The sequence below is a fragment of the Parasteatoda tepidariorum genome, chromosome 7 (genome assembly GCF_043381705.1).
Source record: "Parasteatoda tepidariorum isolate YZ-2023 chromosome 7, CAS_Ptep_4.0, whole genome shotgun sequence".
Classification (NCBI taxonomy): Eukaryota; Metazoa; Arthropoda; class Arachnida; order Araneae; family Theridiidae; genus Parasteatoda; species Parasteatoda tepidariorum.
Window position 1 is genome coordinate 69,177,177 of NC_092210.1, and position 21,539 is coordinate 69,198,715.

At 27.5% G+C, this 21,539-nt stretch overlaps 1 protein-coding gene across 2 annotated transcripts in view; it reads right to left on the bottom strand.

The window, feature by feature from the left end:
- Positions 1 to 10,767, bottom strand: part of LOC122269039 (uncharacterized) — a 29,689-nt gene extending 18,922 nt beyond the window's left edge. The window contains exons 1-8 of one of the 2 annotated variants that reach the window (XM_071183566.1): positions 10,609 to 10,767; positions 9,568 to 9,585; positions 7,036 to 7,050; positions 6,920 to 6,934; positions 5,894 to 5,908; positions 3,372 to 3,386; positions 1,017 to 1,031; positions 193 to 210 (exon numbers count right to left, since the gene is read on the bottom strand). In XM_071183566.1, the coding sequence (XP_071039667.1) occupies positions 193 to 210; positions 1,017 to 1,031; positions 3,372 to 3,386; positions 5,894 to 5,908; positions 6,920 to 6,934; positions 7,036 to 7,050; positions 9,568 to 9,585; positions 10,609 to 10,669 (172 nt within the window). In that variant the 5' untranslated portion in view covers positions 10,670 to 10,767. The remainder of the gene's footprint in view (positions 1 to 192; positions 211 to 1,016; positions 1,032 to 3,371; positions 3,387 to 5,893; positions 5,909 to 6,919; positions 6,935 to 7,035; positions 7,051 to 9,567; positions 9,586 to 10,608) is intronic. The other variant, XM_071183565.1, reaches the window with a different exon arrangement.
- Positions 10,768 to 21,539: the final 10,772 nt, after the last annotated feature.

The window sequence follows — 21,539 nt, forward strand, 5'->3', positions numbered from 1 at the left end:
TAACAAGCTATTACATTTTGTTTTCTTAGTATTTTTTAGACAAAATTTACTAGAACTAATTATCTTTTCAAATGAATTAATATTTAATAGTACTAAAAATACCGTTATCAAAGATTTTTTTACTTCAAAATATTCAGTTGATCACGATACTAAGTTACTAGATAATAATTTGCTCCCAAACAAACAACTTACTTGTCAGAAGATGATCAACTAAAAGAGAAGTAAAATATTAAATAAATATTAACTTCCTAAATCATAAATAAAAGGTTATCAATGATTCATACAACTTGCATATTGTGAAATGAATAACTATTTATAACTATTTATATCTTTAAAAATAACTATTTATATCATTCACGATTACGAGATTTATTTACGATAACAAGACTGAATTTATTGAATTCTTCAAATGATATAAAATGACTAGTCGATTAATAAAGGATAAACAAATGTTGAGAAAACACTAAAAAAATTCTCAGAACGTTATAACAATTAGCTATGAACACTTGAACTTATACAGTTTTCAATGACTGTTGGAAAAATATTATTTTTCTAATGAATTTTACATCATTTACAAAAAGAAATAGAAAAATCAACTTTTCGATATTAATGCGCTTATAAAAGAGTAGAACTTTTCTCTGCGCTTAATAAGTTTCAGGCAAACGTTAAAAGTACAAATTACACAACTGAGAAATGTTTTAACCTATTAAAACTGTATTTTTTGATTTGAAACACGATTGATGTGATTTGGTTATAAATTGAAGTGCTAACTTAAGCAAGTGATTATTAACTACATTTATTATTGAATTTGCTTCCAATTTTTAATTGCATTTTCTTTTTGTTTGTTTGTCATTATTTCATAATAAAGCATGCATGTAATCAAAACATACTTTACAGATTTAACAAAAATTATTTAAATACGGTTACATAAAAGCACTCTGATATTAAAAACAATTATGGATAATTGAGCAACTTTAAATATTTTAATAATTACTTATTGGAAAACCGCTACTTACGTAATATTTGAAGATCTACATGCAAGAAATAAAGTTTCACAGTTACATTTTAATATTTAACAGGTCTTTAATTTTTTAAACAATATGAATTAAATTGTAATAACAATTTGAATTAAATTGCCTTTTTTCCCACTGATAATAAACAAGAATGCTTTTAATTATATATCAATGGTAATTACTGACACCAATTAGATTGTCATTCCTGTTATATATTTAGAAATCTCTTTTCATTTAATTTCCTTCCCAAGTTAGACGTTAATCAATCTAAAAGTGTATGCATAAAAAATGACATTTATTTATAGTATGCAAATAATTCAGTTTAAAATCAATATCTAAATTTATCAAGCATTAATTTAAATTATTTTTAAAGAATACAGTAAATCACTATTCTACAACAACAGTGCGACAGCGATTGATTAAGCAAATTTCAAATTTTTGAAATTTACAGTTCAACACTTTATTTTCATTACAAACTTAGTGTTCATCAAATAATTTTTTAAACATTTAAAATCCATAGCTTATTGTCTTCTAAATTGACTTTCAGAATTTTCATTTTAAAATTACTGTAAAATAACCAGCATGTCTATTCAATTAACAAAAAAGTTTACGGTAAAGAACATTTCTTACTGTTACGGTTTTGAAGCCACTAATAACTAATCTGGTTAAAAATTTATAGTTTTGTATTCTTGGTTTTCTAACCATATTTTCAGTAACATTTTTTATGATTTGAAGCCATGCTAGTTGTAAATGGTAAAAAAAAAACATTTACAACTAGTATGGTTTCAAGACAATCGAGTTAAACTTTTCATTTGGTTATGGGTGTTAGAGTTAGATTCTGGTTGAGTTGAGTTTTATCAAATAAACCGTGAAACGTAGTTTAATTAGTTTATCTGGTTGTTTAATCTATCGCAAGATAGGAGAAATACTAGATTTTTTTTGTATTAAGCACCTTTGGTTCTCCCATCTATGAGTGAATACGAGTATCTGAAAACTCTTGAAACTCTGGAAACATGTGTTGAAGGAAAAAGAAGAAATATTGTAATATTAACGGTGGAATTCAAACTGCCGTTCTATCGTTATGAGATTAAAAGATTAACTTTCTCGGCGTTAATATGTACTCAGCCGCAGAGAACAAAATGGCTGCCTGATCTCGGTCCAGTGAGATCGATAAAATTATTGATACTTTACCGCATTCGGCGAAAATATTTAATAAATGGTTTTTCTCGCAGTTAACAGTGTGAATACCATCGTATTTATGGTTATTTGACTGTATTGTTTATATAATTACAATATAACATAAAAACACTTAAAAATAAAAATACATAAATAAATGTAACAATAGTTAAAATTTAATAAACCGATATTTTTTGCAAAAAAAAAATCAAATTGAGGAAAAAGTAACTAATTGGGTTTTAAAATTGAAAAAGCTTAGTTATCCGCTCCAAAGTTACAAATACTGACAGCATTCTTCCTTACTTGGCTGCAATGAGATGATAAAAACGAAAACTCAATCTTACCAAACTACTGTCAAGACTACTTTCTTACCGAAATGGAAATTTTACACGCACAAGTAACTGTAACATTTAGTTAATAAATTTAGTATGAAAACGCTAGCTAAAATCAGTTCATTGCTTAGATTACATGTTGTTCGGGAAGTTTCTTAATGTTAATGATTTGGTAGCCAAATATTTCGCTATGACTATTGTATAATGTCTCCTCAAATTCATAGTAGTCAATATTGTATTATTATAGGTTGAAAAGTTATTTTGTCAGTATTCTATTATTATAAGTTGAAAAAAACAATACCAATTCTATAATATGGAGTATCCCAAAGTAACTGCAAAACTGTTCCTCAATGAAAGCCCAGTAAGCCATCCAGTATGAGAAAATATTTCCCATTATTTTGCACTCAAACATTTTTGTACATTTTGTACAAAACCATTCTCCGTTGCTTCTAAACACATTTTCCGTACTTCATTTCGCAGAATGAGTTATCTTGTAGTCTTGTCAGTGTATGTGAGGGGATGGGGTCAGGCTTGCCTATAACGATACATAAATGTAGGTGAAGTTAACTTTTGCTAAGGAATGGCAGCGAAATGTGATCCAAAGACCTATCTACTAAAATTTGTTTAAGGCACGTCCAAAGGAGTCAACTGTTAAACAGCACTTAAATATCCCTCAAAAAAGGCAATATTATTCCTATATAGTAGTTTTGTTTAATTTTATTTTAGCCTATTGATATGCCTAAATCAAAACTATTGTAAGTTCGATTAATGATTCGGTTAATTGAAAAAGAAACTCAACTACCTAAGTGTCACTTAAAATAATACATTTGAAACTATTTTTATATCTTACCTCCTTTGCCACTAGCTGTAAAATTTTATTAGAACATTTAAAACTAAAATAATCTTTAAGAAAGTTATCAATTAAATTAAATTAGGAAAAATTGAATGAAAAATGATAAACTCTAATCGCTCTTTTAATATCCAAATTTTCATACTCGTACTTGCTAAATCTAAACCTTATAAAGATTTCAAACTAAATCTTATACAAGGTATGCTACGTATTTTTTTTCTTTTAGATAGTTACTTAAAAAAAAAATAAAAATTTGTTTATAATTTACTTGATGTCATTAATTTTCACAAGTTAAGTAAATAAATCAAGTACACATTTTGTAAAATATGACATAACTATATATTTTAGAAATATTTCAATAAATATTTTTTCAAAAATACTTCATTGAATAAATATTCATATTTGATGAAATAAAATGTTGAAATCATGTAATTTTTAATGAAATAAAATGAAAGTAACTATGATATTGTGCAATAAAATAAGCAAAACTGGTAAGAAAAAAAGGTAATGTATTGATTAAAGTAACATATTTGCATTTAATTTACTTTTACCATTTCCACCTGGAAGTATTGACAAATAATGTATTATAAACAGGAATTTGTTACTGAACTAATTGCTAGAAAAGTCTATACAATACAAAAGGTTATAAACTATCTTTATAACTATCTTTTATTTTATCAAAATGGCAAATTATATGTAATGTTAATATGGCTTTGTCTTTTTATATATAATATGTCTTTTTATGGATCTCATCATCTCAATAAACAAAACAGTTGCTAAAAAAGATGATTTATTTTGGTACCTATCTCTCTACCTACAAAAACTAAACGTAAGAAGCATTCAAAGAGTTTAAAACGCCAGGATAATTAATTTTTACTCAAAAACTCACTAGATGTGATTTATAAAATTATAAGGAAATAAAACAATTGACTGAATTGTTATCTATGAGACATAAAATAAGCAGCATATTAGAGAAAAGAAGTTTTACTTATAATACGCACTATTTTACATATGAACCACTATTTCATACATATTGCAGACGGTATTTGCTTAAAGTAATTGTTGAAAAGTAAGTAAATGATGAAACAAGCTTTTATTTAATGTACAGTGCGCAAAAATCCGGACCACGCTAAATAATTTTTGATCTAATAACCGGATCTTTACGTTTTAGGACTCAATCTTCATGACTCAAAACGGTAACGTCAAATATGTTAATTTATAAGTGCCTCCGATATTTTAAGTTTCAAAATCAGACACAAAAACGTACTTTCGCGGAATAAACATAATTTTTTTTGACGGAATCTGATTTCTGACTCCCGAAAAGGAGGGGGTAGCCGCAATCTGGGAAATATTGTCCCAATAGTTTGGACAGGATAGAGCTCCTAAGTTTGGATATCTAATTGTCAATTTTACTTTTTGCGTATTTCGCTATTTCTCGAGATGTTCTTAAGCGAATGACAAAATGTTTGCACAAATTATAAAATTCAAATTCAAGACAATTCCGTGCAAAATATAGTTTTTAGTAAATATTTATTATTTCATACTATTTTATTTAATAATGGTAAAAACTTTTCGAAATGTAGCGTATACAAATTTTAGCATCATTTTAAAGAATATAATCTTACGAGGCCAAATACAAAATTTGAGCGAAATTGGTCGAAAGGTTCCTGAGAAATCGAATTTTAAACATCTAAGAATTCTGAAATTCAATTTCTTAGAAACTATTTTAAACAATTTTGCTCAAATTGATTTTGACACGTAAAATAATATTCTTTAAAATGATGCAAAAAAAATGTGAACCTTACAATTCGAAATTTCGTCAACCATTATTAAATAAAATAATAAAAAATAGTAAATATTTACCAAAAGTTATATTTTACATGAAGTTATCGTTGGATAAACGAATTTTATAATTGTGTGCAAAAATTTAAAATTCGTGTAAAAAGTTCTCGAGATATAGCTAAATATGAAAAAAGTAAAGTTAACATATAGATGCCTAAACTTTGGAGAGCTCCCCTGACCAAACTATTGGGACCATATATCCCAGATTGCGGCGACTCCCTATATTTTGGGAGTCAGATATCCAAATCCGTCAAGAAAAAATATGTTTATGTCAGAGAAAGTACGTTTTTTTGTCCGAGTTCGTAACTTAAAATATCGTCTGCACTTATTAGCATATTTGAAATTACCCCTTTGAACCATTAAGATTGAGTCCAAAAATGTGAAGATCCAATCATTAGATCAAAAATTATTCAGAGTGGTTTGTTTTTTTCGAGCACTGTACAATTTGTTATCTTGAAAATCACAAAAACTCATAAAACTTTAACTACTAACACAAAAAAAGGGTAACACAACAAGAAGATCAAGTAATTTCATATGCATTTTATTAAATGTAATGACAGTTTCTTATGCATTGAATTAAATTTCATTTAATGCATGAGAAAATGACATGACATAAATCTGAATATCTAAATAAGAAAACCGTTGTTAACAAAAATAATTTATTTGTGAAAAAAACTTACTCCCACTCTTTCCACCTACAAAAATTAAACGTTAGAAAACTTCAATGAAGTGTAAAACTTACTTTAGACGTACAAGGTCTAAAATTATCCTGCCTTTATTTTAAAAATTTTTGAATTACCTTTTATACAAAGGTCTACTAAAAGTGTTTATGTCGTAATAGTTAGTGTGGAAGTAGTAGTAGATCACAAAAATAGAAATTTTTGATTATTTCCCTAAACCTTGAGAAAAGAAAGTTTTGCGTAAAAAATAATTAAAAAAACGTTTTTAATAGTTTTACATAAAGAACATAACCTGAGAATTTCAAAAATAAAAAAAAATTGCTCGTAAAAAAATCTTTTTAAGAACATTTATTTTACATGATAAGATGAGAAAGATTTATTTTACATGCTTACAAATTTAATAATTAAAATGTTTTAACTAACCTGACAATTAATATAGACAATCTATTTAACTCAGTTCTCAATTAATGGCTGTTAAAATAAAATAATAAACTTTAATTATTTGAATATTTTAAATATCATTCTAAGAGCCATGGAGGCTCAGGGGATAGAGCACTCACCACCCAATGAGGTGACCCGAGTTCGAATCCCAGCAATGGCTGATCTATTCCGCACCTGGCTCGCATCGAACACAGTGATGACGTAAAATATAGTAAGTGGTAGACGGATCATGGGTTAGAGTCCTCTTGCCATCAGGCTTATCATGCTAGTTTTTCTTGGTTTTCCTCACCATGTAACGTAAATGCTGGTTAGTTCCATCAAAAAATCCTCCACGAAGACAAACTTCTCCCGATACATGATCTAGGAGTTCCCTTGTCTTCTGAATTGGGTTCAAAATTGCAAGACTACGGAGTTAAGCAATGGTAACCGTAAACTCAAAATTGAGTCGGCTGTTCAACAATGGTTATAAAAAAAATATCATCCTAAATAAAATCTTCTAAGATTTTTTGCCTTTCTGTTCGAAAAAGTGAAGAAGATCGTTTTTACAACTGAAGTAAAAAAAACGGTAAATTTAATATAACTTACCTCCCGAACTACCACCTATGATGAGTTATAAAAATGAAAATAAAAAATACACTTCAAAAAGTATTTTATTTATTTAAAACATTAGTATGGTATAATTGTAATAACAAAAAACTTGCCTGTTGGATATGGAGCTATAAGATATATTAATAAATTACATAGTTTTTAACATTTGTTTTGGTTGAAAAAGTTAAGTTAATTAATATGTAATAAAATAAGGTAAATAACTAATATTTAATAAAATAAGGCAATTACATAATAATAGTATAATAAAATAATGTAAATAAATCTATCTAAGCTAGAAAGCGGAATGTGGAACCACCGTTTTTGGATATAGAACTTCACGTTAAATTTTATTTTGCTAAAAACTAGAAGGCTCTGAAATTCAAAATTACAAACGTGAAAAGAAAATTGTGCAATGAGTGCGATGAAAGATTAAAAATTAGTATCTGAAAATTATTACGAGAATTATTTACTGTTGCAATAAAAAATATCACGCGTGTTCCACTGTACAGCTCATAAAAATGCAATTACAGAGCTGAAATTTGTGCTGAAAGTTGGATTTTCTTTTCTAAATTCAATTTGTTCGAAATTTAGAGCAATTTTTAGTGGGTTTTTTTATGATATTTTCATTTTTTTGTCTCAAATAACGACTAGTTATCGATTCAAAAGTAATAAAAAGTACATTTGGAAGAAAAAAAAGTTTTATAGTAAGAGATCAGACTTTGTCAAATATAAATCTTAACATTTTTATCGAAATTTTTAAAAATATAAGAGGTTCAAGAAAGATAAATAATTTATACAATTTCAGCTGTTATATGATATAAATGTATCGTTATACATTGTTAACACAAGTAAGATTATTTATTTACTTATTATTATCGTTTTAGTGTCTTATTAAATCTTAGTGTCTGATATTATTATATTTTTTATAATGTAATTACTTATAATTTGTTACTTCTTATTGCGTCAAACATTCTGTATTCATAAGTTCTGTATTCTGTAATATAATTTTTTCAAGTACATTTAATCATTTTTTAAATCTTGCTATCCATTTACTTCCATACGAATAATATATTAACGAAATGCGCTTACATAAAATTAAAGTGTTTAGATAAATTTTATCCAAAAGGATACTTTTTCTGGACTTTTAAAAAAGCAATGCTGAATGAGAATTAACCAATGGATAGGTTAAGGGATCAAAAGGAGGCGAAAGCTCCTAGCTTATTAAAATAATATAATTACCGATTGTTGTTTTTTTCCTGTTATTAAGTTAAAACCGGTAGTTACCAGTGGTTTTCACAGTATATTATCAACCACTAAAGTTAAAAGGCCAACAGGAAATAGCATAAAAGTTGAATATAGCCTTAATCCTTGTTACAATGTCATAACCTTGGTTTTCCTGTATATAAGTGTCTTATAAAACCAAAGCACATTGCGAACTCGAAATCATAGCAAAAAAGACCGTTATTTTCAGTAATTAACACATTTTTGTTATATTTATGAACAAAATTCAGCAGAACTTGCTAGCGATATTTCGAGTAACTATTTTTTTTTTTTTTTTTTTTTTTTGCTGAGTATAAGCCTGATTCAAATTTTAAATGAATGGGGCATTTTATAATAATTTATACATTCACCTCGCGGTGTAACCTACTACACATTATCCAATTGGTTCCATTAGTAAGAAGGACTGAGTTCTACGTTAGAATACGGTGTTTTCCATTGAACCAGAAAATACATAAGTTTTTCATTGAATTTCAATAACAAAATAGTTCAGTTAATAATAATAAGGGTCGGATATGAATAGAAATAATTGGTTTGATATAATAGCATCATTAATTTTCATTTTAAGTCAAGTTAAACTGCAAAAGAAGGATTGGTTATTCCTTTTGTTTTATTGTGTGTTTGTTTAAGAAAGTTGGTTACAATTTACAAAATATCACCAGTTAATTTCACGAAATTAAACTTATAACTCACTTTTCGTTAAATTTATTATTTCTTTATTTGTGGGTTTTTTATCACAGAAAACAATTAGGAATGTAAACTCAAACAAAATAAAATTCATTTACTTAAGTAAAACAAAAATTGTAATTGGTTTGTAAAAAACAATAGTAATACAAAGCTTCCCTTTTATTAAGTTTTTAAACAGACTTTTTAAGACAAATTTCTCAAAAAATTAAAAACAGCATGCGCATTTGGTCTTTTTTAAGCAAGGTAAAATTTTTACAAAGATTATAACATTTATTTATTAAATCTTTTGAAAAGGAAGTGGAAAAAAAGGAGCTGCAAGTTAATATAAATGTGTAAAAAATATCCAATTCTAATGATTCAGTATGAAGAATACAAAAATATACACAATTTGTTAATCTAGTAAAATAACATATATTTAATTGATAATTGTTAATTATCTGTAAAAATAGCAAACTATAATATTTTTGTGTGTGAGAATGTTAGTGAGTCTTGAACCTTTCGAGTTTTAACTTTTATAAAAAGTTTTAAGTTTTCTTTATGAAGCGAATGGTCTAGAAATTTCGCATAAATTACTAAGTATATTTTTTACAAAGGTTTTTATTTTCTGAAATTCTATGTCGTTGAAATTATTTCAATTTATTTACAACAGTAATGAGAAATAAAAAAAATGCATTACTTACCACTTTGGATCATACTAGCTGCAAAAAATGCCTTTTTGTATCAAAGATGCTAACATTACTCTTAATTTTTCAATCAAAACGAAGATTTTTTCTATGTCCATTAGATAAGTTAGAATATCTTTTAAGCTTACTACTAGATTTAGTTAAAAGATTCTAGTATCTCAACAGATATCCGTTTGCAGTCGAAAAACACTCAGATCAAATTTTAATTACTTAAGAAAAAATAAAATTTAAAAATTAAATTTTAAATATGATTAAAAAAAACATCAAATTTGTTGAAATAAAGAACCCATAAAAAATTCCTTTAAACAAATTTTAATCTTTCAATCTTACTTGTTCAAGAGATAGACGTTAACTAGTACAGATGATGTTTTAACATACACAATCAGATGAAAAACGTATTTTGTTTGAAAAAAATAAACATTCCATTTTTATTAACGTAAAAACATTAAAAAAAAACTTAATCTGGAAAATATGGTTCAAATATAATTTATTTAGGTAATGAGTCAAAATTCTATCTCCCATTATTTATTTTACCTCTTGATTATTTTTCTATAGCTATTAAACTATCAAAGTAACTCAAAAAAATTTTAAACACACATATAAGTTAGTATATCCAGATTCAACTCTACTGAAACCGAACAATTGCTCTTTTAAAAGAGTAGCTCAAAACGGTTAATTTGTTTCAGTATGATACTTAGTTCATGTATAACTTTTGGAGCGATAAAATAGATAATATTCTTATTTAAAAAGTTAGCAACATGATACTATAATATTTTTTTTATACTTCTGTCATATTAATACTAACAGCAGACTATTTTTAAATCTATTTATAGTTAGCTTTATTGTAAAGGAATATAGTTCGAAGAATATGTCGCATTAAGCTAATCCTTGGAGTTATTGCTATAGTTAAATAATTGAACTTTATTTCCCTCGACAGCAATTAAATATTCTATATAAATATAGGTAAGCTTCATAAGAAAACTCTTAATAATATTATTTTCAAAATCATTGTATTGATATAAAATAAAATGCATTTACCACAAAATAATCCGATAACCAATGTTATCAGAAATAAAGATTCGACTTTGAAATGGGCCATAGTTTAGCGTAAACACTAGCAAAAATCTTTTCAAATAAAGTTTTAAATGAGTTCGTTTTCCATTATATACAGTACACGATTCTGGATGTGTCAATAACTCAATTAGTTTTATTTTAAAATAGAGTAATTCACTTAGTTCCTGTAATTTCACAACCCACACTTATTACAAAACCTCACATAAGTGGGGATTGCTTTAATTGTATGTCAGACATTCTCGCCATTATAATTTAAACTGTTTAAACTGTTGTGTTTAAGAAAAATTAGCTTAAGTGAACTGAATTAAATAATGTGTATGAACATTGCTTAATACTTTCATTAAAATAAAAAAAGTATTGCGAATAAAACCAGATATTGATAATTATTATAAATTATTTTAAATTGATTATAAAAATATTATTTTTATATTCTCTTAAAGACAAAACTTTCGATTTTAAAACATTTCCCTCATTGATGTGATGAACAAATATAAAAAGTTAAAATAAAAATTTAGTCGCGTTTTTCTTCTTCTTTTTTTTAAAGGAAAGATTTCACAGGAAAGTCTTGCAAGATTTAATAGGCCCTTTTGCTAAATGAAATGATCATAGATCATAAAATGTCCAAGGCATATCTTACACAGAAAAATTCCCCACTTGGATGCTTGTAGCTCATGCAAGCGAAAAGGCAGTGGCAACAATTATCCTTTAAACTAAATTGTCGCCCAGATGTTTCGTTTTTTTTTCTTTTCTTCTTTTTTTACAGAAATATTAAAAAGAGGTAAAATCTTATTACGAGTCGCACTACTTAATTATATTATATATATATATATANTGACTAAAAATAATTTATAACTAATCAGCAACAACATCCAATATTTTACTTAATTATTAATATTATTCAAAAAAATTTCATTAATTTCTAAAAACAACCATCGAATTAAAATGCTGTACTTTAAACTCCCCTTTTATTAATTATAAACTTTGAATAATCCAGTATAACATATCATTACATTGCAAATCCAGTTTTCGGGGCAATTCAAAGTAGCACACTTGTGAAATGCGGCTCGTTACTTTAGCAAGAAGACGCTTTAAAAATATATCCCATCACCCTCTAATAACGCTTTAATGTCATATTTTGTGAACTAAAAATTTAGTTAAAATAAATAGTTATAAAAAAGTTTTTAATCAAGATATTTGTAAGTACATAAAATTCGTTCTCTCTCCTTACTCTATATGTTCCTACTAGTTTTTTATTTTTTATTTTTGATGATTTTTTTGTGATTTTTACTTGATAAAGTTTTGTTTGTAAATCCATTTCTTTCTTGCATTCTGTATGCTTCTTACACTGCTGTATTCATACCTGTTGTTTTGACTATATACACATAATATTAGAAAGCATTATTTATTAGATGTCATCAAGTGAACTTTTTTGTTAATTTTTAATTTTTTTTTCATTTCTTCTCTTGTTTGTTTGCAAATTTTATCTTACACACCCACGCACGCACACACACAGTCCGATTTTAAGTTTCCGTCGGACTAGCGTTAAAAAAAGTGGGATATCATAAAATCGGGGTAAAATAAAAATTGAAGATAATTTTTCTTAAAACTGAAACTTTGAATTGATGAAGTTCTAGAAAAAATATGTAATCTTAGCAATTTTCTTATGATGCAATTGTAACACTATCTCTCGCAATACTTACACTGGTTATTGCTAGTAAATATTTCAGTTTTATGCTTTCGAGCTCTTGCTATGTTGAGGGCATATTCTCCGTTATTTATTGCTGAATTACATAACTTTTATCATTATCATCGGGAACAGGTATCAAATCAGAAGAGATTGAAGAAATTGAAAAGTAAGGGAAGGTGTGTTGCAGTTGAAATCGTCTCTGCAATCGAAATCGATACGTGTTATTGACTTAAGAAGATATTCAGACATGCAATTTGACGGGCAATTTTATTCCGAAAGGCCAATGTTCCCGGTGGATGCCGAAAAATATTTAACAGCGAGGAGCTTTATTAAACCCATTTGTAATGCACTTTAGTCGACACTGTCCAGTGCTGCAGAAATCCAATTCTAACAATTATTTCTGCTTCAGAAGCATCTTGCAGGTAATCGGAATCAAGAAAAGAGATGATTACCTGACTAGTTGTTTAACGTAACGTTCTCTAATTGATTGCATAATTCCAAGATTCAAAGGTTGAAGCTTGCTGGAAAAAAATAACATTCGCAAATTTTGCAATTTAAACACTTCTTGAGTTACCATTCCCATTCCTTGTTCATCCCACCACCCTTCTGATTTTGATTCAAGGGAGAAATCCCTTCACACACACAAAAGGATCATAAAATGGGGCAGAAATAATGTCAGAAAAATTACAAACAGCTAAGAGACAAGTCCCTCTAAAACAATAAAAAATTATAAAATTTGAAAGTTTTTCAAAAAATAATTACTTTGATAGCTAATAAAAGCTTATAAAGTGGGTTTTTCTTAGAAAGGGTTACTTAAAATCCTGGATAATATAACAATATCGGTATAGGTTATTTTCATGAACCAACAGAAAATGACGTGGAAACAGGGATAACATACAAAACAGACAACGTATAACAGGGGTTCCAGTGTATATATATATATATATATATATCTCTNTCAAATTTAAAAATTAAATTTTAAATATGATAAAAAAAAACATTAAATTTGCTGAAATAAAGAACCCATAAGAAATTCCTTTAAACAAATTTTAATCTTGTAACATTACTTGATCTAGAGATAGACGTTAACTAATACAGATGATGTTTTAACATACACAATCAGACGAAAAACGTATTTTGTTTGAAAAAAATAAACATTCCATATTTATTAACGTAAAAACATTAACAAAAAACTTAATCTGGAAAATATGGTTCAAATATAATTTATTTAGGTAATGAGTCAAAATTCTATCGCCCATTATTAATTTTACTTTTTGAGTATTTTTCTATAGGTATTAAACTATCAAAGTAACTCAAAAAAACCATAAACACACATAAAAGTTAGTACTGAACTAACTGTTAGTAACACATAACTGTTAGTAGTTCTACTGAAACCGAACAATTATTGCCAGAAATTGCTCTTTTAAAAGAGTAGCTCCAAACGGTTAATTTGTCTCAGTATGATATTTAGTTCATATATAAATTTTGGAGCGATAAAATAGATAATATTCCTATTTAAAAAGTTAGCAACATGAAACTATAATATTTTTTTTTATGCTTCTGTCATATTAATACTAGAATCAGACTATTTTTAAATCTATTTATAGTTAGCTTTATTGTTAAAGAATATATTTCGAAAAATATGTCGTATTAAGCTAATCCTTGGAGATATTGCGATAGTTAAATAATTAAACTTTATTTCCTTCAACAGCAATTAAATATTCTATATAAATATAGGTATGCTTCATAAGAAAACTCTTAATAATATTATTTTAAAAATCATTGTATTGATATAAAATAAAATGCATTTACCACAAAATAGTCCGATAACCAATGTTATCAGAAATAAAGATTCGACTTTAAAATAGGCCATAGTTCAGTGTAAGCACTGGCAAAAATCTTTTTTGAATAAAGTTTTCTGAGTTCGTTTTCCATTATATACAGTACATGATTCTGGATGTGTCAATAACTCAATTAGTTTTATTTTAAAATAAAGTAATTCACTTAGTTCCTGTAATTTCACAACCCACACTTATTGCAAAATCTCACATAACTGGGGATTGCTTTAACTGTATGTCAGACATTCGCGCCATTATACTTATTTAAACTGCTGTGTTTAAAAAAATTAGCTTAAGTGAACTGAATTAAATAAAGTGAATGAACATTGCTTAATACTTTTATTAAAATAAAATAAAAAGTATTGCGAATAAAACCAGATATTGATAATTATTATAAATTATTAGAAATCGATTGATTATAAAAATATTATTTTTATATTCTCTTAAAGACAACGCGTTTGATTTTAAAACATTTCCCTCATTGATGAGATGAACAAATATAAAAGGTTGAAATAAAAATTTTGTCGTCATTTTTTTTAAATAAAAGATTTTAAAGGAAAGTCCTGCAAGATTTAATAGGCTCTTTGACTAAATGAAATGATCATAGATGATAAAATGCCTAAGGTATATCTTACGCAGAAAAATTCCCCACTTGAATGCTTGTGGCTCATGCAAACAAAAACGCAACGGCAAGAATTATCTTTCAAACTAAATTTAACTTTTATTAATTATAATCTTTGAATAATCCAGTATAGCATATCATTACATTGCAAATCCAGTTTTCGGGGCAATTCAAGCCAACACACTTATCAAACGCGGCTCTTTACTTTAGTAAGAAGACGCTTTAAAAATATATCTCATGACCCTCTAATAACGCTTTAATGTCATATTTCGTGAACTAAAAATTTTATTAAAATAAATATTTATAAAGAGTTTTAAATCAATATATTTGTAAGTACAAGAAATTCGTTCTCTCTCCTTACTCTGCATGTTCCTACTTGTTTTTTGTTTTCTATTTTTCTTGATTTTTTGTGATTTTTACTTGATAAAGTTTTGTTTGAAAATCTATTTCTTTCTTCTTTTTGTATGCTTCTTACACTGCTGTATTCATAACTGTTGTTTTGACTATACAGGGTGTCCCAAAGCGACCGCATAAACTCTGCACAACTAGATTCCTCGTTGGAAATACATAAAAACTGCCCAAAGAAGCGTTCCTGTATGATCCATAGTTTACGAGAAGAATACGTAAAACGAAGTATGACGTCACTGCCGGCGCAAGAAAAAACACTTTATTTAACATATCAACAGCGGTATACCATGCACAATTTAAAGCAGATGTTCAAAGTGTCCGCCGTGCATGTCGAGGCAGGCTTGAGCAGGCCGTGGAATGTCCAATAAAGTGTTTTTTTCTTGTACCGGCAGTGACGTCATACTTTGTTTTTCGTATTTTTCTCGTAAACTATGGATCGTACAGGAAAACTTCTTTGGACAGTTTGTATGTACTCTCGACGTAGAATCTAGCTGTGCAGAGTTTATGCGGTTATTTTGTGACACCCTCTATACACATAATATTAGAAAGCACTATTTATTAAATGTCATCGAGTGAGCTTTTTTGTTAATTTCTAATTTTTTTTTTAAATTTCTTTACTTGTATTTTTGAAAAATTTCATCTTACACACCCACGCACGCACACACACAGTCCGATTTTAAGTTTCCCGTCGGACTAGCATTAAAAAAGTGGAATAACATAAAATCGGGGTAAAATAAAAATTGAAGATATTTCTTTTTACAATTGAAACTTCGAATTGGAGACGTTCTAGAAAAAATATGTAATCTTAGCAATTTTCTTATGATGCAATTGTAACACTATCTCTCGCAATACTTACAATGATTATTGCTAGTAAATGTTTCAGTTTTATGCTTTTGAGCTCTTGCTATGTTGAGGGTATATTCTCCGTTATTTATTGCTCATTTTCATAGCTTTTATCATCATCATCTGGAACAGGTATTAAATTAGAAGAGATTGAAGAAATTGAAAATTAAAGGAAAGTGCGTTGCAGTTGAAATCGTCTCTGCAATCGAAATCAATACCGTAAACCGGGGCGAGTCTACCCATCCAGGGGCGAGTCTACCCATTTTAGTTTTATTTAATTTTCACTATTTTAAATTGCAAATAAAAAAATTTTTACCAATGGAGGACTTAGTTCAGACTCTAAGGAAGATGGCGCTGTAGTAGTTTGATCCGTTTTTATTTATTTGGTGTCTTTTTAACCGACCTGTTCAAACGTCTTTTGAGAGATTTGTATTGAAAATCAGCAAACTTTTAGTTGGTGCTCCGTAAGTATATTATTATTATTACTATTTTCACTTTGGTTAAGTGATAAACTTATCTAAGACTAAGATTACATTAATTTTATATAAAAAAAAACAAAAAGAATGTAAGTTTTGCTGTTGTAAACAAAAAGCCAGAATTCGCGGGGCGAGTCTACCCATTCGTATTTAGTTTTAATAAAGCATAATAATATAATTTAGAACTTTGTTTATATTAAAATTAAGTCATTTTAAATGAATTTGAGTATATTATTTTAATTCTGCATTGATAAATTTATCATTAATAAGAAAATTTATAGGTTAAATATAAATGTAAATATAAAATATGTTTATTTTACCTATTTTTTCAATTTTTATATTACAAAATTAACTTTTTTTATTTAATGCAAGTTAAATAAATTATTATTTATAAATTATTATTACCTCCCAAAAGAATGGGAAAAGGATTTTTCATGATTCCCAATGTTTGAATTTCGATTTTGTTAATAATCTTTAATTATTATTATTTATTAATTATTTAATTGTAAATTTATATTAATTTTAATTTATTTTTATCAACAATAATCAGAAAAAAATGTTATTTTATAATGTTAATGATTATAAAAACAAAACTGTGATCAAAATGTGATAATCGATCAAATACTCAATTTGTGTTATTTTATGAATAAAAAAATGGAATATATAATAAAGTTATGAATTTTACTTCATAAATATCCTATATAGTAACTAAAATAACAATTTAATAGTAAAATTTGATTATTTACAATGTTAACATTCATTTTAGTAGAATGGGTAGACTCGCCCCATACGAGAGATTTGTCAGCAGTTCTATAAAAATATACAGTAACAGCGTAACTGTTAATATTTTCTAAAATCGATTTCACAGCTTTAAAGAGGGATAAATAGCGATTCCGAAACACCTATTAAAAGCCTTTTTTCTTTAATAATTACAAAAGTTTGACCACTTGAAAGTTGACAAACTGAAAAAATGGGTAGACTCGCCCCGGTTTACGGTACGTGTTATTGACTTAGAAGATATTCAGACACGCAATTTGACGAGCAATTTTATTCCGAAAGGACAACTATTAACCCCGAGAAGCTTTATTAAACCCATTTGTAATGCACTTCAGTTGACACTAACCAGAGCTGTAGATATCCAATTCTAACAATTATTTATGCTTCAGAAACATCTCGCAGGTTATCGGAATCAAGAAAAAGATATGATTACCTGACTACTTGTTTAACATAACGTTCTCTAATTGGTTGCATAATTCAAAGATTCAAAGGTTGAAGCTTGCTGGAAAAAAAATTGCATTCGCAAATTTTGCAATTTAAGCACTACTTGAGTTACCATTACCATTCTTTGCTCATCCCACCACTCTTCTGATTTTGATTCAAGGGAGAAATCCCTTCACACATACAAAAGGATCATAAAATAGGGCAGAAATGATGTCAGAAAAATTACAAACAGCAAAAATACAAGTCTCTTTAAAAAAATAAAAAATAAAAAACTCGCAAGCTTTTAAAAAAATAATTACTTTGATAGCTAATAAAAGCTTATAAAGCGAGATTTTCTTAAAAAGGGTTACTTAAAATCCTGGATAATTTAACAAAATGAGTATAGGTTATTTTGAAAGACCAACAGAAAATGACGTAGAAACCGGGATAACATACAAAACAGACAACGTATAACAGGGGTTCCAGTGTATATATATATATATATATATATTGCTTCATTATTTCTCTTTTTGTAGACTTTCAGAAATATCTCTACCAAAAAGAGTCATAATAGTAGTCCCTTAAACCTTAATATTTTGCAAATTTATTACAACCTTGAAAAGGATGTTTTAACCATACTTTCGCTTAAATTTATATTAACGATAATGCGATAATATGGTTCAATCAAAAAATGCAGCATATATTATAGTTGCTGCAAATTTAAATGATATTATTGCTCAACACACTCCTGAATTTTTAACACCGTAGTTTCTTTCAAATTTTTCTACCGTTATTAATAAATATCTACAATACCAGACTAACGCAATGTGAATAAACATAATTGTCTCATGCATACGACTTCATTTATTAAGCTCATAGATTGCATAACAAATAATTTACATAAGAGAATGAATAGAGAATTTCCTTTCTACAGTTGTGCTGTTATTGTGTTCTAGTATATATGTGTATCGCAAATATAATATTTTCCTATTCTAGAGATAAGGGCTTAGGTAAAAATTTAGGGTAAAAAGGTAAGAATTTAGTAAGAATGGGAGGGGGGTAAAAATTTTGTCTTACTCCACGCTTGGTGATATTTTGAAAGCTGCCAGTTTTTGAAAGTTGTTGTGTCTCCAAATGAATTAAATTATTATAAGAGTTACTGTTGCAAATTGAAATTAATGAATAATTTTTTAAATCAGGAAACTAATCGATAATTATAAGAAAGTTTAGAAAAATTGAAATAACAGAACGAATTAAATTAATATTAATTTAAATTAGAAAAGAAAAATGTGTCTACTTATTCGGCCCGATAAATCCTTATTAAATAAGAAAATTCAAAAAAAAATATATAAGAAAAGTTTTTCAAATTGGAATAAATGAACTAAAAAAATTAAATAAATAAATAAATAAAATGAACAAATAAATTAAAAAGAAATTTCTGTGACCAAGGGTGGGATTAAACAGTTTAATTATTCTTTGAAACAAATGCTGTTTTACCACATGTACCCTGCGTGCGTTGCAACGGCGCCAGTCAGAATTTTATTTAAGGAAAACCATACATATCGAAATGAAAATAAGTTACATCATTTCAATGTGGCTTTCTATATTCATATGCCAAGGGAAAAAAACGACAATTTCACGTTTTCTTGTAAATATGTTTAGTTAAGTGTGGTGGTAGAAAATATGTCTTAAGTTATTATACATTATTATATTTCTCACTACAAATATATTGCGATGAATAAAATAATTTGCTTAACCAAAATAAAAGCTAATTCCATAAATATTTTTCAATCAATATATACCTCTTTCATGAAAATTATATTCGGGGCGATAACTTGTTACATCTATTAACTGTTTAATTCAGCAAAATATGCGAAAAAGAGATCAAACTTGAGTGTGATTTTTCGACTTACATTCACACACTAAATGATTTATACTCAATAAAGTTTTTAAAAAAATTAGCAAGGTAATAATAAAATTAAAAATTATTTTTTCTTTAAAAACTGTTTAATTTTTTATAACACGACAATTAGTAACCTAGACGAATCATCGCCTCGACGAATAGTGCTATCCATTGAACAGCCTGTAATTAGACCCACGACACGCTTTTCTTTTCACAAATTGTCTCCACTACGAATTATGGCAAATTATGGTTACAAAGAATTATTGCCGTAACGAATTGTCACGACGGCGAGTTACGACCACGTTGAATCCTCTCCACATCAAAACATATCAACGAAGAATTGTTACTGCGATGAAATAATTTTCAAGTTGAACCATTTTTTTAAGTGTGTTATGCAATTTTATACAGAGTTGGTCTTTAGAATTTGATCTCTTATTAAACATTTGTTGAAGCAAATACCATTGGGGTTTGGTGTATTACAAAAAAAGGGGGGGAGGGAAAAGAAAAGGAAAGCAAGGAATGTTGTGTACTACTAAATTCTACCAATTATATCAATTTTATACCATTAAGAAAACATATTTAATCGATTTTACCTATTATTTTAGTACTAAATCTCAATAAAGAACTTCTACAAGCTTGTGTCTAGTTTAAAATAATATGAAACAGCAATTTAAAATAATATAGAAAAACAATAGACTGAAATCAGATGATAATCTACTAACCGTATTTCTTTTTTTTTTTTTTTTTTTCGAAAATATATTTCATATGCCAGCATATTGCGTTGTAAAAGTACATTTTTATAGTCCTGTGAAAAGATAGTAGAAAATATTTTTTATCAATTGTTCTAAGCAATTGTTGGAAATGTTATTTTTGTAGAATATGAATGAAATGGAGTTTTCTACTGCTTTTTTATTTGCTATGAGTACTATTAATATTATGCTGTTTCTAATAGTTGTCAAATATTATACTATAAGTGCTAATGTAGGTACTGAAGTAAAAGAATTTTCATGCAAGCTATGGAATGGAGAAAATTGTTTGATTGTGGAAAGTTTTAATCATTTGGCATCTATCAATAGTATCATGCCTAATGATACGGATTACAGTTAATAATTATTTTTGAAGGAATAAACTTTATAAAAGCGGTTTCTCATAGCTTAATTAAAGAAAGGTATCAGTAAGGATAATAAATAAAATAATATTTTACTTACTTTCACTCATCTTAAATAGAGGATTACTACCAGTACCAAATTTGCAAAGAAGAGAAATTTTTGAAAAACATTAAGCTCAATTATTTTTTATTATGATTTATTTATATATAATTCTGAATGTCTTAAGGTGACCTTAGATTAAAATGAATGAAATAATATTGATAATAAAATGAAAAAATAATTCAATTTAAAAACAAAATTATATTGTTCTGAACAAGGAAGTAACAAATCAAATCAGGGCTCGAAAAACCGCCCGTCCATCCGTCCTCGGCGGTCAAAAATTCCCCGCGGACAACAAATTTCTCGAATACAGCGTCCGCGCGGACGGCCATTTTCCCGTTAATGTTCGTGATACATTTTCAATTTTTGTTATCTTACAAGAGCGCCTCACTTCTAAAATGACCCTCTAATCTCGAAATACAGCAACATACTGTTCATGATGGAATTGATGTTTTCTCTGTCTGGGAATACTGCAGCGGTTGAAAGGGGCTTTTCAGCAATGAACTTACAAAAAAAAAAAAAAAAGCATTACTTACTGGTTTTTAAAAGCGTTAAACGCATTTATGAACATCTACCTAAATGGAAAACCTCTTGATTGTGGAACTGGCAAACGTCATATTTGATTCATTTAAAATATGCAGTACCCTCGGATAACTTGACATTCCAGATAACTTGACCCTTGTCATTTAAATTATTTCATAAAAGAAATA